Here is a 19,969-nt window from a genome sequence, read left to right as displayed (position 1 = left end):
AATGGATAAATTCTTAGAAATATGTAATCTTCCAAAACTGAACCAGGAAGAAATATAAAATCCGAATAGACTGATTACAGGTAATGAAATTAAATCAGTTATTTAAAAACTACCAAAAAAAAAAAAAAAAAAGTCCAGGACCAGATGGATTCACAATCGAATTCTATCAAATATTTAAAGAAGATTTAATACCTATTTGCCTCAAACAACTCCAAAAAAATAGAATAGGAAGGAAAACTTCCAAATATATTCTGTAAGACCAGTATTACTGTGATGCCAAAACCAAAGACACCACAAAAAAGAAAACTACAAGCCAATATCTCTAATGAACACAGATGCAAAAATCCTCAACAAAATATGAGCAAGCCACATACAACAAAAAAATTATTCATCGCAATCAGGTGGAATTTAGTTCTGGGATGCAAGTATGGTACAACATTCCCCAATTAGTCAACATCATACACCATATCAACAAAGCAAAGAATAAAAAAATCGATAATCCTCTCAGTAGATGCAGAAAAGCATTTGACAAGGTTTAACATTCATTCATGATAAAAACTCAACAAAATGAGGTTAGAGGGAACATACATCAACATAATAAGGGCTATAAATGACAAACCCACAGCTGACATCATCTTCAGTGGTGAAAAATTGAGAGCTTTCCCTCTAACGTCAGGAACAAAACAAGGATGTACACTCCCACTTTTTACTTAACATAATACTGGAAGTCCTAGCCAAAGGATCAGCCAAAACAAAGAAATAAAAGACATCCATATTGGTAAACAAGAAGTTAAATTATAACTATTTGCAGATGACATGATACCATACATAGAAATGAATTCAGTGAAATGGTAGGATACAACATTTATACCCAGAAATTTGTAGCATTTCTAGAAATTAACAACAAAGTTGAAATTCTTTTAAATACCATTTACAATTGGACCACAAAGAACACCCAGAAATAAACTTAGCCAGAGAGGTGAAAGACCTATATTCTGAAAACTATAAAACACTGATGAAAGAAATTGAAGATGACACAAATGGAAAGATATTCCATACTCATAGAAGAATTAATATTATCAAAATATCCACATTACCCAAAGCAATCTACAGATTCAATGCAATCTTTATCAAGATACCACAGCATTTTTCACAGAATGAGCACAAATAATATTAAAATCTGTATGGAACCAGGGGCACCTGGGTGGCTCAGTTGGCTGGGGACTGACTTCAGCTCAGGTCATGATCTCACAGTTCGGGAGTTCGAGCCCCGCGTTGGGGTCCGTGCTGACAGCTCAGAGCCTGGAGCCTGCTTCGGATTCCGTGTCTCCCCCTCTCTCTGCCCCTCCCCTGCTCACCCTCTGTGTCTCTCCGTCTCTCGGTAATAAATAAACGTTAAAAAAAAAAAAATCTCTTCCTTAGCTACCATGTTCATTTGTCATTCTCATAAAGTCCTTCTAATCAAGCCAGTAAAGGCGCTTCGATTTGGGTCTGGACAAACTTTTTTTCAAAAAATTTTAACATTTATTATTGAGAGACAGAGCCTGAACAGAGGAGGGGCAGAGAGAGGAGACACAGAATGCGAAGCAGGCTCCAGGCTCCCAGCTGTCAGCACAAAGCCCGACGCAGGCCTCGAACTCATGAACCGGGAGATCGTGACCTGAGCTGAAGTTGAACTCTCAACCGACTGAGCCACTCGGGTGCCCCTGGGCCTAGACAAACTTAATTTCCACTAATACTCCATAGTATTACAGCCTCGGACCATTCCTGCATTTCTCTGCCTCTGTTCCAGGATTCACGTTAGTCCCTCTGTGCTAACCCTAGAGAAACCCACCCTATCCTTCAAGATCTCATAATGGCACTTTTCCTCCAGGAAAAGCTGTCCCTGATCACCCCAACAAAAATGACCTCTCCCTCCTCACAACCCTGCTTGTGCCCAGTTTACACTTCACATAGGACCCTTGTCACACACAACCTTGAGATTTTTCAGTTACCTGGTGTCTTAAGACTAACTTCTTACTAGCTAAGATCATGCCTTACCCATCCTACCCTGGGAGCTGACGGAAGGCTTTGGAGGGAACAGCTCTCAGATATATGTTTACCAGTTACCAGAAGTCATATACATTCTTTAGATGTTGTTCACTGAAGACGGTCAGTGTAATGGCACTGAAATCCACACAACTCCAGGTCACCAGGAACTGTAAGCCCTACACTGGATACACCCACATGAGATGAAGTGAATTAGATCCTATGGACTTAACTAAAAAGTGTTCTTATACTCTTTTATAAAGCTTACAATAATATACTAAACCATAGCTCATTAAAAAATTCTAAAGAAAAAAGATGACCATTAAATTGAGGCTGTAAACATTTGTTTAGGCAGACTAAATTTACACAACACAGAAGATATTATGTCACGATTATATAAGTTAACCGTTTTCAGTCCGTAGTCTTTAACTGCACTCATCCAATTATGAACAGAGTTCGTTTGTAGATGGCTTCAAATTACATAGGTTTTATTTTTCCAAAATAAATTCACTCAACTGTGCATGCAAACTTCATGCATTCAGACTTTATTAGAGCACTTAGGAATTGTCACATAGGCATCTCTCCTCTGCTAAAGCTGGCCGTTTTGTTTAAGTGCCGAAGAAACCAGAATATTTGCAGATCCAATGAAATAATAAGTATTTCAAAATACAACACTGTTTTCATCTGAGCTATTTGCATCACAAATTAAATTTTCCCTCTACGAGACAGACCAAACAGCAGGTATACAGATGCTAAAATTTTTCCCCCACAAAACTCGAGGACACCTCAAATAAAAGACTGATTTTACTTTAAAATCATTAAAAAAAAAAGCAACACCCCAAGTTAGTAAACATCCGGAGCTTATTTTCTGACCAAATTTTGATACAGAATGCTAACATTTATGACAACTGGACAATAACACAACTACAAACTACCAACGTATCCTGTTCTATTTCCAACTCTGCAGTTCTCAGGGATGCCATTTGTAGCAGAGCAAAATGAAGAAGCCGGGGCCACCGCTGTGTGACCCAAGCCAGCTTTGTCGTCTTTAGGTGGCTCAGACTGGTGGGAAAAAAAAAAAAAAAAACAGCAATTAGTTGAGCCTGAACTACCCAGCTCTTGGTCCCTCAGAACTCGGTGAGCCAACATGAACGTCACTCTGTTTTATGAGCTACGTCCCTAACTCAGATATCCAGCGAAGTTCTGTCTTCCATGGCCACTGGAAGCTAAAGTCAGTTCATTGCGGGAGAACTGGCCGGAGTCAAAAATCACCCTGCAAAAATGTCTCGAACGTGTGACGCTTCGAGGATGTGCCCGCCATCTCTCAACAGTCCAGCACAGCGGGTTATTTTTTTCCTCCCGTCTTGAAGAAAAGACCAGTATTTCTTGGGTGGAATACCAAAGGCAGTGGCTGGGCTGGCTTTTGGGGCCGTGCTGTGTGCAAAATGCATGTTTGTTAATACACAGATTGGGACTGAGCCCAACGTGATGCTCATAAAACAAGATGTAGGTAAGAGCTGATATCAACGAGGGAACTGATTTTCCCGTCCTAAAGCGTCCTAGGCACAGGCTCATCTGCAAAGAATGGCAGACAGAATCACCTGTGTGATTTAAGTTATTTCTCTTTTTTCTGTGTTCAGCTCGGGTAATTTGACTTGGGCATGATAGACAGTACTAGATATCTACCCAACATCTGTTCTCCCTTTCTTATTTACAGAACCCCACTTGTTAGGAAGACAGTAACAGTTAAATTCTCCCCCAACTCCCTTTCAACCAGGGTGGGCTACTGACCCAGTCAGTAAGATGGAGACAAACTTCTGTTGGTTTGGGCTTCCACGAAAACAGTTTTCTTAATTTAGAAAAAAACGGAAGGGGAAGGTAGATTTTCCTGGCACACGTCTTTGACCTTTCGCATTTCACCTATTCTCGTCCTTCCTACCTGGAGTGTAGAAGAGATACCCAGAAGTAGAGTGGACACTCTATCGAGCCCAAAGCCATATGAAGGATGGCTGAGCAGGAAACTAAAGGGACCTGGGTCTCTGATGGCTGCTTACTGTTACCGCATCACCGGCCCTGGATAACCTCCCTCCCTCTGGGCTGCCGCTTACAGGGAAAAAATTAAACCCTTATTTGGTGTAGCTGCTGCAGCCTGATTCCTGTTACATGTGATCAACTGTAACATGTACATTTAATTCACATTTGATCCAGTTCTCCAGTAGAGCTGGGAATTAGGCTAATATTCTTAGTCCAGATTTGTCTTTTTCCTATATCCTCTTTTAGTGCTATTTTGATGTGAAGATTTGTTATTTTTGTTTCTCTAAATTTTGGGGGGCCTTCCCAAATTTTTTCCTGATAATTCAAGTGATTCAAGATATAGGTCAAGTGATTCAAGATACAGGTAAAAGGATGATCACTACAAAATTATTTGTAATAATAATTTAAAATAACCTGGATGTGCATCAATAGGGAATCAAATGTATAAGTTGTAGCAGGTCCACAACCTAGAATATTTTATAGTTATTAAAAAATAATTCTGGACTTGGAAAAGGATCCTTTTATTGCTCAGAGAACGAACAAAAATACACATAATATTTTAGTATAACATTTATGTTACTTAAAGACATACACATGTATACTTATACAGACATTTGTATACATTCTTCTATAAGTATTGACAAAGTGTCTGAAAGAACATATACCAAACTATAAAGAGGTGGTTACTTCTAGATCACAGGTAAGAAGGAGGGTTAAGGAAAGGGGGAAAAAATAACTCTTTATAAATGTTATGTTGTTTGAGTTTATTCCACCAAAGTAATTCGTATCCGGGACTAAATTCTAAAAATACAGAAGTAATCTAATACAAGAAGATTCACCTAAAATGTCACTACACAGAAATACCCCAGTTTTGGTGCATATCTTCTAGAATCTAGACCTCTCACTGTGTATAAATGCACGTACATATGCGCAAACTCTCTTGTCACACCATCCTCCTTGTTATCTCATTGGTCAACTGGTTCTTCTCTTCTTCTCGCTTCATCTCCCTGGAGCAGCCCAAGAGCTTTGTCCTGGCCCTTCTCTCTACGCTCAGTCCCTAAGTCAATTCAGCCAGTCTTATGCTCAGCCTTCGGCCATGAGTTTCAGTCTCAAATATCCAATCACCCACTAGACAACTCCATTCAGATGCTGAAATCACACACTGAATATATGTTCCCAATTAAACTTTTAATATCTATCCACAACCTCCCCTTTGCCCTCCCTGCAAAACCAGACCTTTCCCAGTCTTCTCTATCTCATTAAATGACACCAATCTTTACCAGGCTACTCAAACCCCGACTCTGGATGTGGTCCTTTTCCCTTCCCACCACATCTAACTCATCAGCCAGCCTTCCAGCTCCCTCTCTGCTGCCTGTGTCATCAATCCCCCATCCCGACACACAGAGGGCATTAAGAGGAGTCCTTTACTATTACCCTTTTCACTGCCACTGGAATAAAATCCTGTTCCCCTTTCATAGCCCATAACGTGACCACTGCCATCACACAACCTCATACTACTCTGCCTCACTCCTGTTGTTTGGCCCCCACCGGAACATACCAAGCTGCATATGGCCTCAGACATCCATCTCGGCCATTCCCTCTGAAATGCCCTTCCCTGCTCTCCCCACGGCTGGCTCCCTCCCACCTTCCAAGTTAGCTCAAATGTCACTTCCTTAAGAGAAGTTTGACTGGACTGTTTCCATACCGAATCAGTCTCTTTCATCACACTTTTTTTCTTCTTACCACTGTCACAAATTTTTATCTATTTACTCTTCACTCTCTGTCTATCCTACTAAAATGTACCCTCTAGACGGTCAAGGACCCCTTGGGTGTCATTCTAGCCCCAGCAGTGAAGACAATACTTGGCACCTAATAGATGCAGCAATTTGTGGAGTGAATGAACATAATACACCCTCATCGAACATTTAAAACAAGTGGGATCTGGGGCGCCTGGGTGGCTCAGTCAGTTGAGCATCCGACTCTTGATTTTTGGCTCAGGTCATGATCTCACAGTTCAGGAGGTGGAGCCCCACATGGGGCTTTGTGCTGACAGCACAGAGCCTGCTTGGGATTTTTTTCTCTCCCTCTCTATTGCAGAATAAATAAATAAACTTTAAAAAAATAAAACTAAAAAACCAAATGGGATCACGTGATATACAATGCTTTTCAAGAGGCTTTTAACTTTTTACTCACGATCAAGTGTCTTCCGAATCAATTAATCTAATCTAATTCTTTTCAATGGCAACGCGACATATCATGTAAGTGTATCGATCTATTTAACCAAGCTCCAGCTAGGCATTCAGGTACTTTCCAACAGCTCCTTATCAGAACTGTTATACATACTACTCTACATATCCTTGCATAGTCCAATTTAATCTTTAAGAGAGTTGTCTAGAAGTGGGATTGCCGGGTCAAACATCACAAAGCACAACTTTGGATCCCAAAGGAGTTCTTAAAAATCAACCACTTTTTTTTTTTTTGATAACTACTATACTCTAAGATATATGGAATTACATTCTTAACGAAAATATATTTGGATATGGTCTACTTAGGGAATCTACCTTAGACCTCTAAATTGAAATTTTCAAGTCGGTAACTGTATAAAAAGCCCCATTAGTAAATGCTGTGGGAAAGAAGCCAACAGTACTCAAAGAACCTAACCGGGTGAGAGGGTTGCTATCTTTAAAGCGACTGCATCCAAGAACAGGATAGTTCGTAGTTGTTCAACACATTCTGTATTTGTTTACTCCATGGGTCTCACAATACTTCCTGAAAGCTCACAGGGTGGTAGCCCCACGAGCTGCTGGGCCATCTAGAGAAGCATTAGGGCTCATAGCAATACTTCTATAAACTTCTTCCTTGAAAAATCTCTCCAAATCCATCCCATCCTGTCTCCAATCCTCGGCCTTCCCAATATCCTCGGCCTCTTCTTGAAAGAAAATGTCTCCCTCCCTTCTCCTTTTCACTAAAATGTGGTTGACTTCTGAGGCTACCACCTTCCCCAACACCCTCTCTCAATTAAAAGTTTTTTGTCGTTGCTGTTGTTCTTTTTAACTCTGTTATCCCATTACTTCCTGGCCAGGCAGAGAAACAGGTATTCTCCTTGCTCCAAAATGCCAAAGACAGGAATTGTTCTTCTGCAGACACTTCTCTGCTGCTTATGCCAACCATCTGAATTAGCATCCGTCACCCATCATCTTGGCCCCTCTGTTCACTTGGCCCTGCTTCCTGTCAAGCCTTAGTAGTTACTGGAACTCCGTCATGAGGGACCCACCTTCACTCTCTGGCTTCTCAGTTCTTTCACTTCCTCACCTCGTGTAGGATTTTCTTCCATTTCACCATAGCTACACTCTCTCGGATGCTATCATTACAGAAGTCTTGATTCATAACATCCCGTTTTCTAACTGCATTTTTCGGGCCTTGCCCAGCCACCTGCCGTCCTTCCCTCACTGTCCTAAGTTTTGATCCCACTGAAACTGTCAGTCCATTGACATTATTTATGGACAGAATGTCTGTATCACCCCCACTCCATTCAATTGCGGAAACTCCCCCCATCCCCGCCATGTGATGGTGTTAGGAAGCAGAGCCTCGGGGAGGTAATCAGGATGAAATGAGGTCAGGAGATGAGCCCTCACAAGTGGATTAGTGCTCTTAGAAGAATCAGGACAGAGTTTGCATTCTCTGCTCTCTACCTTGTGAGAACGGACATCTTTATGTTACCGAGTCTCCCCATCTATTGGTCCTGAAATTAGTAATAATGCATTTAGAGTTTCTCCATTAAGCATGATACTGGCTTCTGGACTGATTTATCATACTACAGAGTATCTCATTACTACTATTTTATGTGGGCTTATACAAATTCAGACACAGATGTAGACTTTTCTCAAACACCTTTTGAAATCTATGAAAGAGAGTCACAATGATTTTTCTCCCTAGGTCTATCAGCAACCAATGTATTGATAGATTCCCTAATATCACACCATCTTTGTATGGCTGGAATAAATCTCCCTTGATCGTGACACATTATTCCTTTCATAAGGTGCTAAATGGTGTTTGCCGATATTTTGCTTAGAATTTTGCCTTAATTATTTTGAGGGAGATTTGCTCTATGGTTCTCTGTGTAATTCTTGTTGGATTTTAGCATTGTCACACAAGGTTCATTTAAAAATTGGGTAATTTTTATTCTTCTGTGTGCTGGAACAGTACTAACGTTACCCTTTAGTACCATTTAGTCAACAGCACCGAAGTTATCCTTTCCTGAAGAATAGAAGAACTTCGTGCACAATCTGAACCATACACATCTCCATGGTAGTTCTTTTTGACTCTCCACTTCTTCTATGAATAGTTCCCATCCCTGCAGGAGTCCATTTTGTTAAATTGTAGTTTCCTGGAAAATTGCCCATGATTCCAAGTCCTCATCAAAACCAGTTAACACATGAACAAATAAACTCTAGTCCCTGCTTGACCCACACATTCCTTCCACCCCAGGTCTCCCCCACCTCCCTAACTGGCAACGCCATCCATCCAACTGCTAGGAAACAGAATCCCAGGAGTCATCCTTACTTTATGCATCACTTCCATCTATCAATGATTTATAAACCCTGGCCCCAAAAGGTACCTGGTGTCTCCCCATTTCTCACCGTCTCCAAAGCCCCTCCATCCAGTTCAGCTCCTCTCCTCTATTCTCACTCCCCCAGTCAATTCTTAAGAAGGCAGCTAGGGTGGGATTCTTAAAATATAAATCAGATCACAGTACCCTCACCCCCAATGCCTTTGCTTGAACCCACCCATATTTCCCTTCACCTGTAGTATGAAATTCAAGCTCCTCAGCCTGTTCAGTGAGGCCCTGACCTCAATGAGACTCAGTCATGCTCCCAGCTTCCTTTCAAGTAACTGTCCCCTCAAACACCACTCTGAGCTAAGAACTTTCAGTTTTTCAAATATGTCATGTTCTCCCCTACCCAATCCTGTTGCCTTAAACTGTTCCTAAGTCTGGTTCCTTCCTATTCTTTTTTTTTTTTTTTTTAATGTTAGTTTTGAGGGAGAGACAGAGCATGAATGGGGAAGGGTCGGAGAAAGAGGGAGACACAGAACCTGAAGCAGGCTCCAGGTTCTGAGCTGTCAGCACAGAGCCTGACACGAGGCTCAAACCCACAAACCATGAGAACATGACCTGAGCTGAAGTGGGATGCTTAACCGACTGAGCCACCCAGGCTCCCCTGGTTCCTTCCTATTCTTGAAACCCTATCTTAAATGTCACTTCCCCACAGAGACCTTTGATGACCATCCTATCTGAAACTGCACACCCTTGCTCTCGGCCACAGCACTTGTATCCCTCAAAAGCACTTTGTCAACTTGTGCTTAGTTTATTTGCTCACTTGTCTCTTTCTTTCTTCAAGGAATTTATTTGCAACAGGGGCGGGAACATATCTGTGTGTTACCAATTGTAGCTCCATGTTTAGCCTGTTGCCCGATGCAGAGCAAGCACTCAATTATAAATATTTGTCCAATGAAAGACCAGATCCAAAAGGATAATTTCTAGCATGGAAAATATTATGAAAGAGGAGAAAGCTTCTTGGAGCCCAGAGCGTTAGAACATCTTTCACTGCTTACTTTCCCCCATTCCAATTCCATCGAAGCAATCCTTTGCACCTACCCCAGGAATGCAGTCGTCACACAGGACTTTGGCTTTCCTCATGAAGACTGATCCGGATTGAGCCTGGAAAAAACGGATCCATCTCATTATATTTAGCCAATTTAAGACTATACACAAATGTACATACATACATCATAAGGTTATTTCATAGATCGTTACATTCCTGGATGTCAGCTGAGGAGAATCAATGGCCAATCCAGAATATCATTCTAAGTAATTGATATTTTCACTTGATCCTATTTCATGCACTGCATCTGTCAACACCACTAGCCCAAAACATAGGTAGAGGGATCTCATGACAACCATTCAAAGTATTAATCCCTACTTCCTTGTAGCACTGCGCTAGGGGCTGAAATAATCTAGTCTGAAATAATCTAGTCTAGTGAAAGGAACGGTCTCCTTTCCCTAGCAAAATATGTAAAAAACCATCACTGATGCACAAACATGCCAAGAGGGCAGCCCCTGGGTACCAATCAGATCCAGATACTGGATCTTGACCAAGTCCAGCCTGGTGCCCAGTAAGCACCCAGCATGAGCTAAGAGCATCATTATCATCTCTACAAGCCACGGGGTGGTTTCCTTAGGTGATTGGAAGAGTGGAGAGCAAAGGCAAAACCCTGGGAGATGTGTATTTGGGAGGGATTTTTTTGTTTTTGAGTATTCTAAAGTCATACAAAGGGCCTATTGTCAAGGGAGGTGAAAGCAAATAGTAACTATTCCTACAATGTAATCTGTATGAACTGAAAAGACAGTTGTCTAAAAGCTGAGGTTTAGTCAAAATAAGTGAATTCTCCAGGTTTCAGAAATCTAGGAGGTATAATCCTCTCTGCTTCTTAATCTAGTGTTGGTTTATATCAGCAGTTCTCAAAGTGTGAACCTTTGGGACCCCCTAAGGGACCCCTTAATTTGGAGACCCCTAAGCTTCCAAAGGTTCCTTGAGTCCAAAACTACTTTGGTAATAATGGTAAGTAATAGTAAGACATAATTTGCTTTTTTTCATTCTTTCTTGCACAAATATACAGTGTCTTCCAGAGGCTACAAGATATGTGATATCACAGCAGATTGAACTGAGAAGCAGATATGAGAATACAGCTATCTTCGGTGAAGCCTGATATTAAAGAAATTTGCAAACACAACCCAGTGCTATTCTTCTCACGTTTGTCTTGAAAAATCTGGTTATTTTTCATAAAAATATATTACTCATATCAATATGTAAAATTTGTTATTTTTTTCATTAGTCATTGTATTTTTTTAATTTTTTTTTTAATGTTTATTTATTTTTGAGACAGAGAAAGACAGAGCATGAGCGGGGGAGGGTCAGAGAGAGAGGGAGACACAGAATCCCAAGCAGGCTCCAGGCTCTGAGCTGTCAGCACAGAGCCTGACACGGGGCTTGAACACACAGAGTGTGAAATCATGTCCTGAGCTTAAGTCAGATGCCCAACCAACTGAGCCACCCAGGCGCCCCAGTCATTGTATTTTTACAAACCAGTCTTTTGAATACGTTCAGCCATGAGTGAAAAAAACTCATTATCATTTGAATTGTGAGCTACATATATCATGACAAGACTTTTAGAGAGTGAACCCAGGATAAACCCATACCAGTAAAACAAAAACCACTAAAAATGACAACAACAACAAAAAACCTCCCGAACATGATATATAATAAATATATATACATATTAATTTAACATAAAAAATATTATTGGAAATTATGTATTATCCTGAGTTATTTATGTCAAATTCTATTTTTTAAATGTCTTTCTTTCACATTTTTAAGGTATAATTGATACCTTATCAATTGATACAATGTATTATTAGTTACAGGTGCATACAACACAGTGGCTTTAACAACGCTGTAGGTTATGCTATGCTCACCATGGTGTGGCTACCATCTGTCACCATACGATGCTACTAAAATACCGCGGACTGGGGGCACCTGGGTGGCTCAGTCGGTTAAGCGTCCGACTTCGGCTCAGGTCATGATCTCGTGGTCCGTGAGTTCAAGCCCCGCGTCGGGCTCTGTGCTGACTGCTCAGAGCCTGGAGCCTGTTTCAGATTCTGTGTCTCCCTCCCTCTCTCTGACCCTCCCCCATTCATGCTCTGTCTCTCTCTGTCTCAAAATTAAATAAACGTTAAAAAAATTTTTTTTTTTTAAATAAAATATAATGCCACGGACTGTATTTCCTGTTGTACCTTTCATCCCCATGATTTATTCCTTCCATAACTGGAAGCAGGTGTCTCCCACTCCCCTTCACATATTTTGACCGCTCCCCCATACCCCTAACCTACCTCCATACCTCTGATGGCCACCAGCTTGTTCTCTGGACTTAGGAGTTTTTTGATTTGTTTTTTAGATTCCACATACAAGTGAAATATGGTATTTGTCTTTCTCTGTCTGGCTTATTTCACTTGGAATACCCCCTAGGTCCCTCCGTGTTTTCATACATGGGAGATTTCCTTGTCTTTATGGCCGAGTAACAATCTGTTGTGCGTGTATATGTATATACACACATATACCCCACATCTTTACCCATCCGTCTGTTGATGGACATCTAGGCTGCTTCTGGATCTTGGCTACTGTAAGTAATAGGGGCGCATGTATCCTTTTTGAACTTGTGGTTTTGTTTTCATTAAATACCCCGTCACAGAATTTCTGGATCATATATTTCCATTTTAAATTTTTTGAGAAAGTTCCAAACTGTTTCCCACAGTGACTGCACCAGCTTACATTCCTACCAACAAGGGTTCCTTTTTTTCTCATCCTCACCATCTGTCATTTCTTGCTTTTTTGATACTAGCCACTTTGACAGGTAGAAGGTGATAACTCATTGTGATTTAGAATTGCATTTCTCTAATGATTAGTGATGTTGAGTATCTTTTTATCTGTCTGCAGGCCATCTGTACGTCTTCTTAGAAGAAATTTCTATTCGGGTCCTCCGCCTATCTTTTAATTGGAACATTTGGCTTTTTGGTATGGAGCTATCTACGCCCTTCATATATTTTGGATATTAACCCCTTAACAGATATATCATTTGCAAATATCTTCTCCCATTCAGTAGGTTGCCTAACATTATGTTGATGGTTTCTTTTGCTGTGCGAAATCTATTTTGATGTAGCCTCAATAGTTTATTTTTGCTTTTGTTTCCCTCACCTGAGGAGACACAGGGTTGTGTCAAAGAGATTACTGCCTATGTGTTCTTTCAAGAGTTGTATGGTTTCAGGTCTCACAAGGGATTAAGTCTCTAATCCATTTTGGGTTTATTCATATGCATGGTGTAAGAATGTGGTCCAGTTTTTCCAGCACCACTTATTGAAGAGATGGTCTTTTCCCTAGTGTATATTCTTGTCTTTTTTGTCATATATTAATTGACCATAAAAGCATGGATTGATCTATGGGTCTATATTTGTGCCAGTACCATACTGTTTTGAATACCATAGCTTTGTAATATAGTTTGACACTAGGATTGTGACACCTCCACCTTTGTTCTTCTTTCTTAAGATTGCTTTGACTATTCAGGGTCTCTTGTACTTCCGGATATATTTTAGGATTATTTGTTCTAGTTCTGTGAAAAATGCTGTTGGTATTTTGCTAGGGATTATATTGAATCTGTAGGTTGGGGTAGTATGGACATTTTACAAATGCTAATTCTTCCAGTCCATAAGTATGTATATAGTTCCATTTGTGTCCTCTTCAATTTTTTTCATCAAGATTTTATAGTTTTCAGAGTACAGGTCTTTTTTCCACTTCTTTGGTTAAGTTTATTCTTAGGGATCTTATTCTTGGTGATGTAATTGTAAATGAGATTGTTTTCTTACTTTCTCTTTCTGCTGCTTCATTATTAGTGTAAATATATGTAACAGATTTCTGTATATTAATTTTGTATTCTGTGACTTTACTGTATTTATAGGTTCTAATAGTTTTTTGATGGGATCTTTAGGATTTTCTGGATATAGTATCATGTCATCTACAAATAGTGACAGTTCTACTTTTTCCTCCCCAGTGTGGTGACTTTTACTTCTTTTTCTTCTCCTATTGCTGTGTAAGACTTTCATTACTATGCTGAATGAAAGTGGTGAGTGGGGACAACCTTATCTTGTTCCTGATCTTAGAGAAAAAGTTTTCCATTTTTTACCATTGAGTAATGATGTTAGATGTGGGTTTGACATATATGGCCTTTATTACGTTGAAGTAGGTTTCTCTAAACCCACCTCATTGGAAATTTTTATCAGTAACAGAATTAGCATTCTGTCAAATGCTTTTACTGTATCTATTGAGATGACATGATTGTTATCCTTCATTTTATTAATACAGCGTATCATGTGGATTAATTTGTGGATATGGAACCATCCTTGAGTCTCTAGAATAAATCCCACTTGATCTTGGAGAATGATCCTTTAATGTATGGTTGAATGCAGTTAACTAATATTTTCCTGAGGATTTTCGCATCTATGTTGATCAGGAATATCGGCCTGTAGTTTTCTTGTTTTGTAATATCTTTGCCTAATTTTGGTATCACAATAATGCTGGCCTTGTTGAATGTATTTGGAAGCTTCTCTTTCTCTTCCATTTTCTGGAATAATTTAAGAATGGTATTTTTTTTTTTTTAATGTTGTTGGAACTCACCTGTAAATCCATATGGTCCTGGACTTATGTTTGTTGGGGCTCTTTTCACACACAGTGTTATATTCATTTCAGGTGTACAATGTAGTGATTCAACAATTCCATATATTACTCAGCACTCATCAAGTGTGTTCTTAATCCCCTTCACCTATTTTGCCCATCCCCCCACCCCCCCCCCCATAACCATCTGTTTGTTCTATGTTTGTTTTTTGGTTTGTCTCTTATTTTTTCCCTTTGTGTGTTCTGTTTCTCAAATCCCACATATGAGTGAAATCATATGGTATTTGTTCTTCTCTGCCTTATATTTTGCTTAGCAGTATACTCTAGATCTATCCATGTTATTGTAAATGGCAAGATTTCATTTTTTTATTAAGGTCGCTTCCATAAAGTAGCTATTATAAATAATGTGGCAACACATGTAGGGGTGTGTGTATGCCTTTGAATTCGTGTTTTTATTTTTGGGGTAAATACCCAGTAATCCAACTAGTGGATCATGGGGTGGTTTTATTTTTAATTTTTGGACGAACCTCCTTACGGTCTTCCACAGTAGCTGTACCAGTTTGCATTCCCACCAAAAGTGCACGAGGGTTCTTATTTCTCCACAGTCTCATCAATTTTTGTTGTTGTGTTTTTTATTTTAGTCATTCTGACAGGTAAGAGGTGATATCTCATTGTAGTTTTGATTTGCACATCCATGATGAGTGATGTTGAGCATCTTTTCATGTGTCTGTTGGCCATCTGGATGTTTTCTTTGGAAGAATGTTCATGTCTTCTGCACATTTTTAAACTGGATTCTTCAGTTTTGGGTGTTGAGCTATATACATTCTTTATATTTTTTGGATACTAACCCTTTATCAGATATGTCATTTTCAAATATCTTCCACTATTCAGTAGGTTGCCTTTAGTTTTATTGGCTGTTACCTTCACTGTGCAGAAGCTTTTAATTTTGCTGTAGTCCCAATAGTTTATTTCTGCTTTTGTTTCCCTTGTTTCAGGAGACATATCTACAGATGTTGTTATGGCCAATGTCAGAAATTACTGCTTGTGTTTCTCCTAGGGTTTTTATGGTTTCAGATCTCATATTTAGGTCCTTACTCCATTTTTTGTTTGTTTTTGTGTACGGTGTAAGAAAGTGGTCCAGCTTCATTATTTTGCATGTAAGTGTCGAATAGAATGTCTTTTTCCCGTTGTATATTCTTTCCTGCTTTGTCAAAGATTAACTGACCATATAATTGTGCATTCCCCCAATTCCAAAACCAGATAAAGACCCACAAAAAAATGAAAACTACAGGCTAATATCTCTGATGAGCACAGATGCAAAAATCCTCAACAAAATTAGCAAACATAATCCAGCAATACGTTAGAAAAAAGCATTCCTCATGACTGAATGAGATTTATTCCTGGGATACACAGATGGTTCAATATTTGCAAACCAGTCAATGTGATACATCACATCAATAAGAGAAAGGATAAGAACCATATGATCATTTCAATAGATGCAGAAAAAGCATCTGACAAAGTACAACATCCATTCACAATAAAGCCCCTCAATAAAGTAGGTTTATACAAAACCTCGGAACAAGGTTTATACAAAACTCAGGAACAAGACAAGGATGTCCACTCTCACCACTGTTATTTAACATAGTACTGGATGTCCTAGCCACAGCAATCAGACAAGAGAAAGTAATACAAGGCATCCAAATTGGTAAAAAAGAAGTTAAACTCTTACTGTTTGCAGATGGCATGATACTATATACAGAAAACCCTAAAGACTCCACCAAAAAACTATTAGGTAAACGTATTCAGTAAAGTTGCAGGATACGAAATCAATGTTCAGAAATCTGTTGCATTTCTATACACCAATAATGAAGCAGCAGAAAGAGAAATTAAGAAAACAATCTCATTTACAATTGCACCTAAAATAATAAAGTACCTAGGAATAAGCTTAACCAAAGAGGTGAAAGATCTGTACTCTGAAAACTAGAAAATACTGATGAAAGAAATTGAAGAGACACAAAGAGATATTCGATGCTCATGGATTGGAAGAACAAATACTGGTTTTTAAAATTTTTTTGATGTTTATTTTTGAGAGAGAGACAGACAGAGACAGAGTGTGAGTGGGGGAGGGGCAGAGAGAGAGGGAGACACAGAATCTGAAACAGGCTCCAGGCTCTGAGCTGTCAGTACAGAGCCCGACGTGGGGCTCGAACTCATGAACCCTGAGATCATGACCTGAGCTGAAGTCAAAATGCTTAACCGACTAAGCCACCCAGGGACCCCAAGAACAAATACTGTTAAAATCCCCATACTGCCCAAAGAATACATATAGAGAGAATATATCCTACGATACCACAATTCACTATATATCTAAGTGTTTTTCTCAGGATGGACTCAATTTTTTAAAATTATTGCTTAAAAGAAAACAAACTGGATCAAAAACACTGACATTTGTATGATCCTGCTTATGCTTTTCAAAATTGACACTTCTAGAATGCCCTAAGCCACACTCTCTGCTCAGGGAGTGCCACAAAAGTAGTTGGTTTGAAAGGATGCAGCTACATAGCTGCTTCCGTGCAGTTTCACCCACACCGATCACCCATACTACAGCCAGCGCACTACCCTCATTCTTCAACTAAGATACTTCTAGAAGGAATACTTTGAAAAAATACCTCAGCACTTGCAGATCACAGAATGATTTCAGGGCATCAGACTGTTTCCCCCAAAATTCCTAGAATTGAACAAAAGTTTTAAGTATTTGGCAGTTATTCTAGTCTGGAACAGATCCTCGTAAGTCACAGAGGATATTCAAGAAAAGGACTTACCAGGGCATCCTTCTCAAGGTGTTTCAGAGCCTGAATATCCTTCTCAAGATTGCTCAGCTCTTGAAGGACAAAACTGTGAAACGTCTCTAGTTTATTCAGTCTGATGAAAGTAAAAAGCACCAGATTTCATTGGGACTGCTTGAATAGGACAAAAGACAATCCTCTTATTGCAAGGACACTTCTTATTCTTCTCCAGACGTTTGTTTTAAGGACACATAACTCAGGGCACCCGGGTGGCTCAGTAGGTTGAGCGTCCAACTCTTGATTTCAGCTCAGGTCATGATCTCACTATTTGTGTGTTTGAGCCCCACATCAGGCTCCAGGCTGACAGAGCAGAGCCTGCTTGGGATGCTCTGTCTCTCCCCAACTTGTGCACTCTCTCTCTGTCCCCTCCCCCCCCCCACTCTCCCACCCCTGCGCTCAAAATAAATAAACTTAAAAAAAAAAAAAGAACACCCATCTCCTCTTCCCTCACTAACCATCCTCATCCCTTAGTTCTGCAAACTTTGATTTAGCCTTTCAACAGAAGACTGGAGAAAGCTAGTATTACAGAGCAAAGAAGAGATAACTCCAGGGAAAAGGACATGGAGGCCAGAGCTGTCCTGGAAGCTACTAGACCACCAATCATGGCTCCCCATCGCTCCTTACCTTCCATTTTCTCCCCTTTCTCTTGCCTTAAGCTGGTCCTGAAGGCTGAAATTGGCTAATAGACTCGTTTCTCCTCTACATGTTAGTTCTAAAGTTTCCAACAGTTGCTCTTCTAATGACCCCATAAACTGCTTTTTTCCCTTGTTTATGGTCTGTCTTCTCCATTAGGCTGGAAGTTCTATGAAGTAAAGAAGCTCCCAAAGCTTGTCGTCCCTGCTCTCCTGCACTTAGCATGGGACCCCTGGTGCCACTCAGCGTGCATTTGCCGAATGAAAAATGCATGCATATATAACCCCTAAAAGACAATGGGAGTTCTAGAAGTCCAAAGTCCTTCATGGGCTTGTTTTGAGAACCAAATGACATTGCATGTAAGCAAGTTTGAAAAACATCATAAATTTCTAGTCACATTACATTTTCTGCCCTAAGAAACATCCTCCTTCAGTTAAGCAAACCAACCCGCCATTGTTTTCTTCCTCTCCTTCGTTCACAGGTCATTCTCTTCAACAAGGAACAATCTCTATACATACCTTCCTTATACCATTCAAACCTTTGTTTCCAAAACCTCACTACAGAAGCACTTCCGTTGTAATGGCTCTGGATTAACTCTAATCACTACAGAATCCCATCTCCACTCACCTTTCCTAATCTTCACATCTCTCTGAAATCTTACGCCTTTGTCGTTCTTGCTCTATGGTCATCAAGATATGTTTGTACACGTGTGCGTGTGCGTGTATGTGTGTGTGTGTGTGTGTGTGTGTGTGTGTATGCATGAGTGCACAGCACTTTTTATTGTGGCCATATATGTAACATAAAATTTACCGTTTTAACCATTTCTAATTCAGTGGCAGTAAGTGCATTCACAACGTTGTGCAACTGTCACCACCATCCGTCTCTAGAACTTTTCCCTCATCCCAACAGAAACTCCGTTCTGATTAAACAACAATTCGTTCCCCACTCCCTCACCCTCTGGTAATCTCTACTCTGCTTTCCTTCTCTATGAATTTGCCTCTTTTAGGTACCTCCTACAAGTGAAATTGTGTAAGACTGGTGCTTTTGGATCCAGCTTATTTCACTGAGCATAATGTCCTCGAGGTTCATCCATATTGTAGCACGTGTCAGAATTTCATCCCTTAGGGCTGAATAATATTCCACTGCATGTATTTAACACGTAGCACTTATCCAGCATTTTTACATAGATGTCCGTGCTTCCTCTGTCTTCACAACCGGATTATAAATTTTTTGAAAAGAGTGTTTTAGGATCATACAATGGGAGACCATGAAGAGGCTTCAAGAAGGCTTTAACCCATCATGTTATGAAGGAGGAAGGAGAAACCTAGGAAGGTTAGGTGAGGGAGCAAACCTCACACATCCGCTCAAGCTTCGGCTCCTCGTGACCCCAGCACAGTGGTCATGACACAAAAGCTTGTGAGCGATCCCACTTTCACAAACTTGTTCTGAAGCCCAACACTTACCTGCATTGGTGTATCTGGTTTAAAAGTTGGATTAAGCAATCTGGTGCTTGCTTTGCATTTTTTGAATCAAGCGGACTCCCTTTGTACCTAAGCTAAACCATAACAACAACAGCAAAATGATCACATTTGAGTTAACCATAACTACATAAATTCAGTTCAGGTGTTGCGTGGAAAAGACATTGCATAGCAAACGTTACTGCTAAACGATTGTGATGAGACACCGTGCTACACGCGGTCTATGCATTACCTCAGGTTCAGTGCCAATAAAGAACAATAAGCTAAAATAGGAAAACCTATAGTCTCCCTGTCACAACGTATATTGAATATTATGAACAAATTGCCATTATAAGTGAGCTTACATTGGTATCGAAGAAAATATAAGACTGTGGGGGCTTCCCATGTTAGTTAAATGAATGTATGTCAGGGTAAGAGATTCTTCCCAAATGTGCAAAGATATAACTCTTTAGGGACTTAGGAACAATAGGACATCAAAGGAGGGAACTGAAATTCTTCCAGAGTTCATCCTGCAGACAAGATTACGGGATGGCTACGTGCGCATCGCTCAAAGATACGCCACCACTCAGCTGACCATCTACCCAAAGCCCACCTCCGCCCTTATCCCAGACGCCTCTCTCATCCAGATGGTCCCCTGCTCCCCTCTCCTCCCGCCTATCATTATAACCGA

The 19,969-nt window shown here is 40.1% G+C and overlaps 1 protein-coding gene across 1 annotated transcript in view; it reads right to left on the bottom strand.

Annotated features, from left to right (window-relative positions):
• Positions 1-2,590: 2,590 nt before the first annotated feature.
• Positions 2,591-19,969, bottom strand: part of SYCP2L (synaptonemal complex protein 2 like) — a 108,794-nt gene continuing 91,415 nt past the window's right edge. The window contains exons 26-30 of the mRNA XM_053223403.1: positions 19,285-19,376; positions 17,165-17,264; positions 17,012-17,070; positions 9,719-9,781; positions 2,591-3,090 (exon numbers count right to left, since the gene is read on the bottom strand). Coding sequence (XP_053079378.1) covers positions 9,757-9,781; positions 17,012-17,070; positions 17,165-17,264; positions 19,285-19,376 — 276 coding nt within the window. The 3' untranslated portion in view covers positions 2,591-3,090; positions 9,719-9,756. The remainder of the gene's footprint in view (positions 3,091-9,718; positions 9,782-17,011; positions 17,071-17,164; positions 17,265-19,284; positions 19,377-19,969) is intronic.

Source organism: Acinonyx jubatus, chromosome B2 (genome assembly GCF_027475565.1).
Source record: "Acinonyx jubatus isolate Ajub_Pintada_27869175 chromosome B2, VMU_Ajub_asm_v1.0, whole genome shotgun sequence".
Taxonomy (NCBI): domain Eukaryota; kingdom Metazoa; phylum Chordata; class Mammalia; order Carnivora; family Felidae; genus Acinonyx; species Acinonyx jubatus.
Note: the sequence above shows the minus strand (reverse complement) of the source record. Positions and strands in the feature narration are given on the sequence as shown.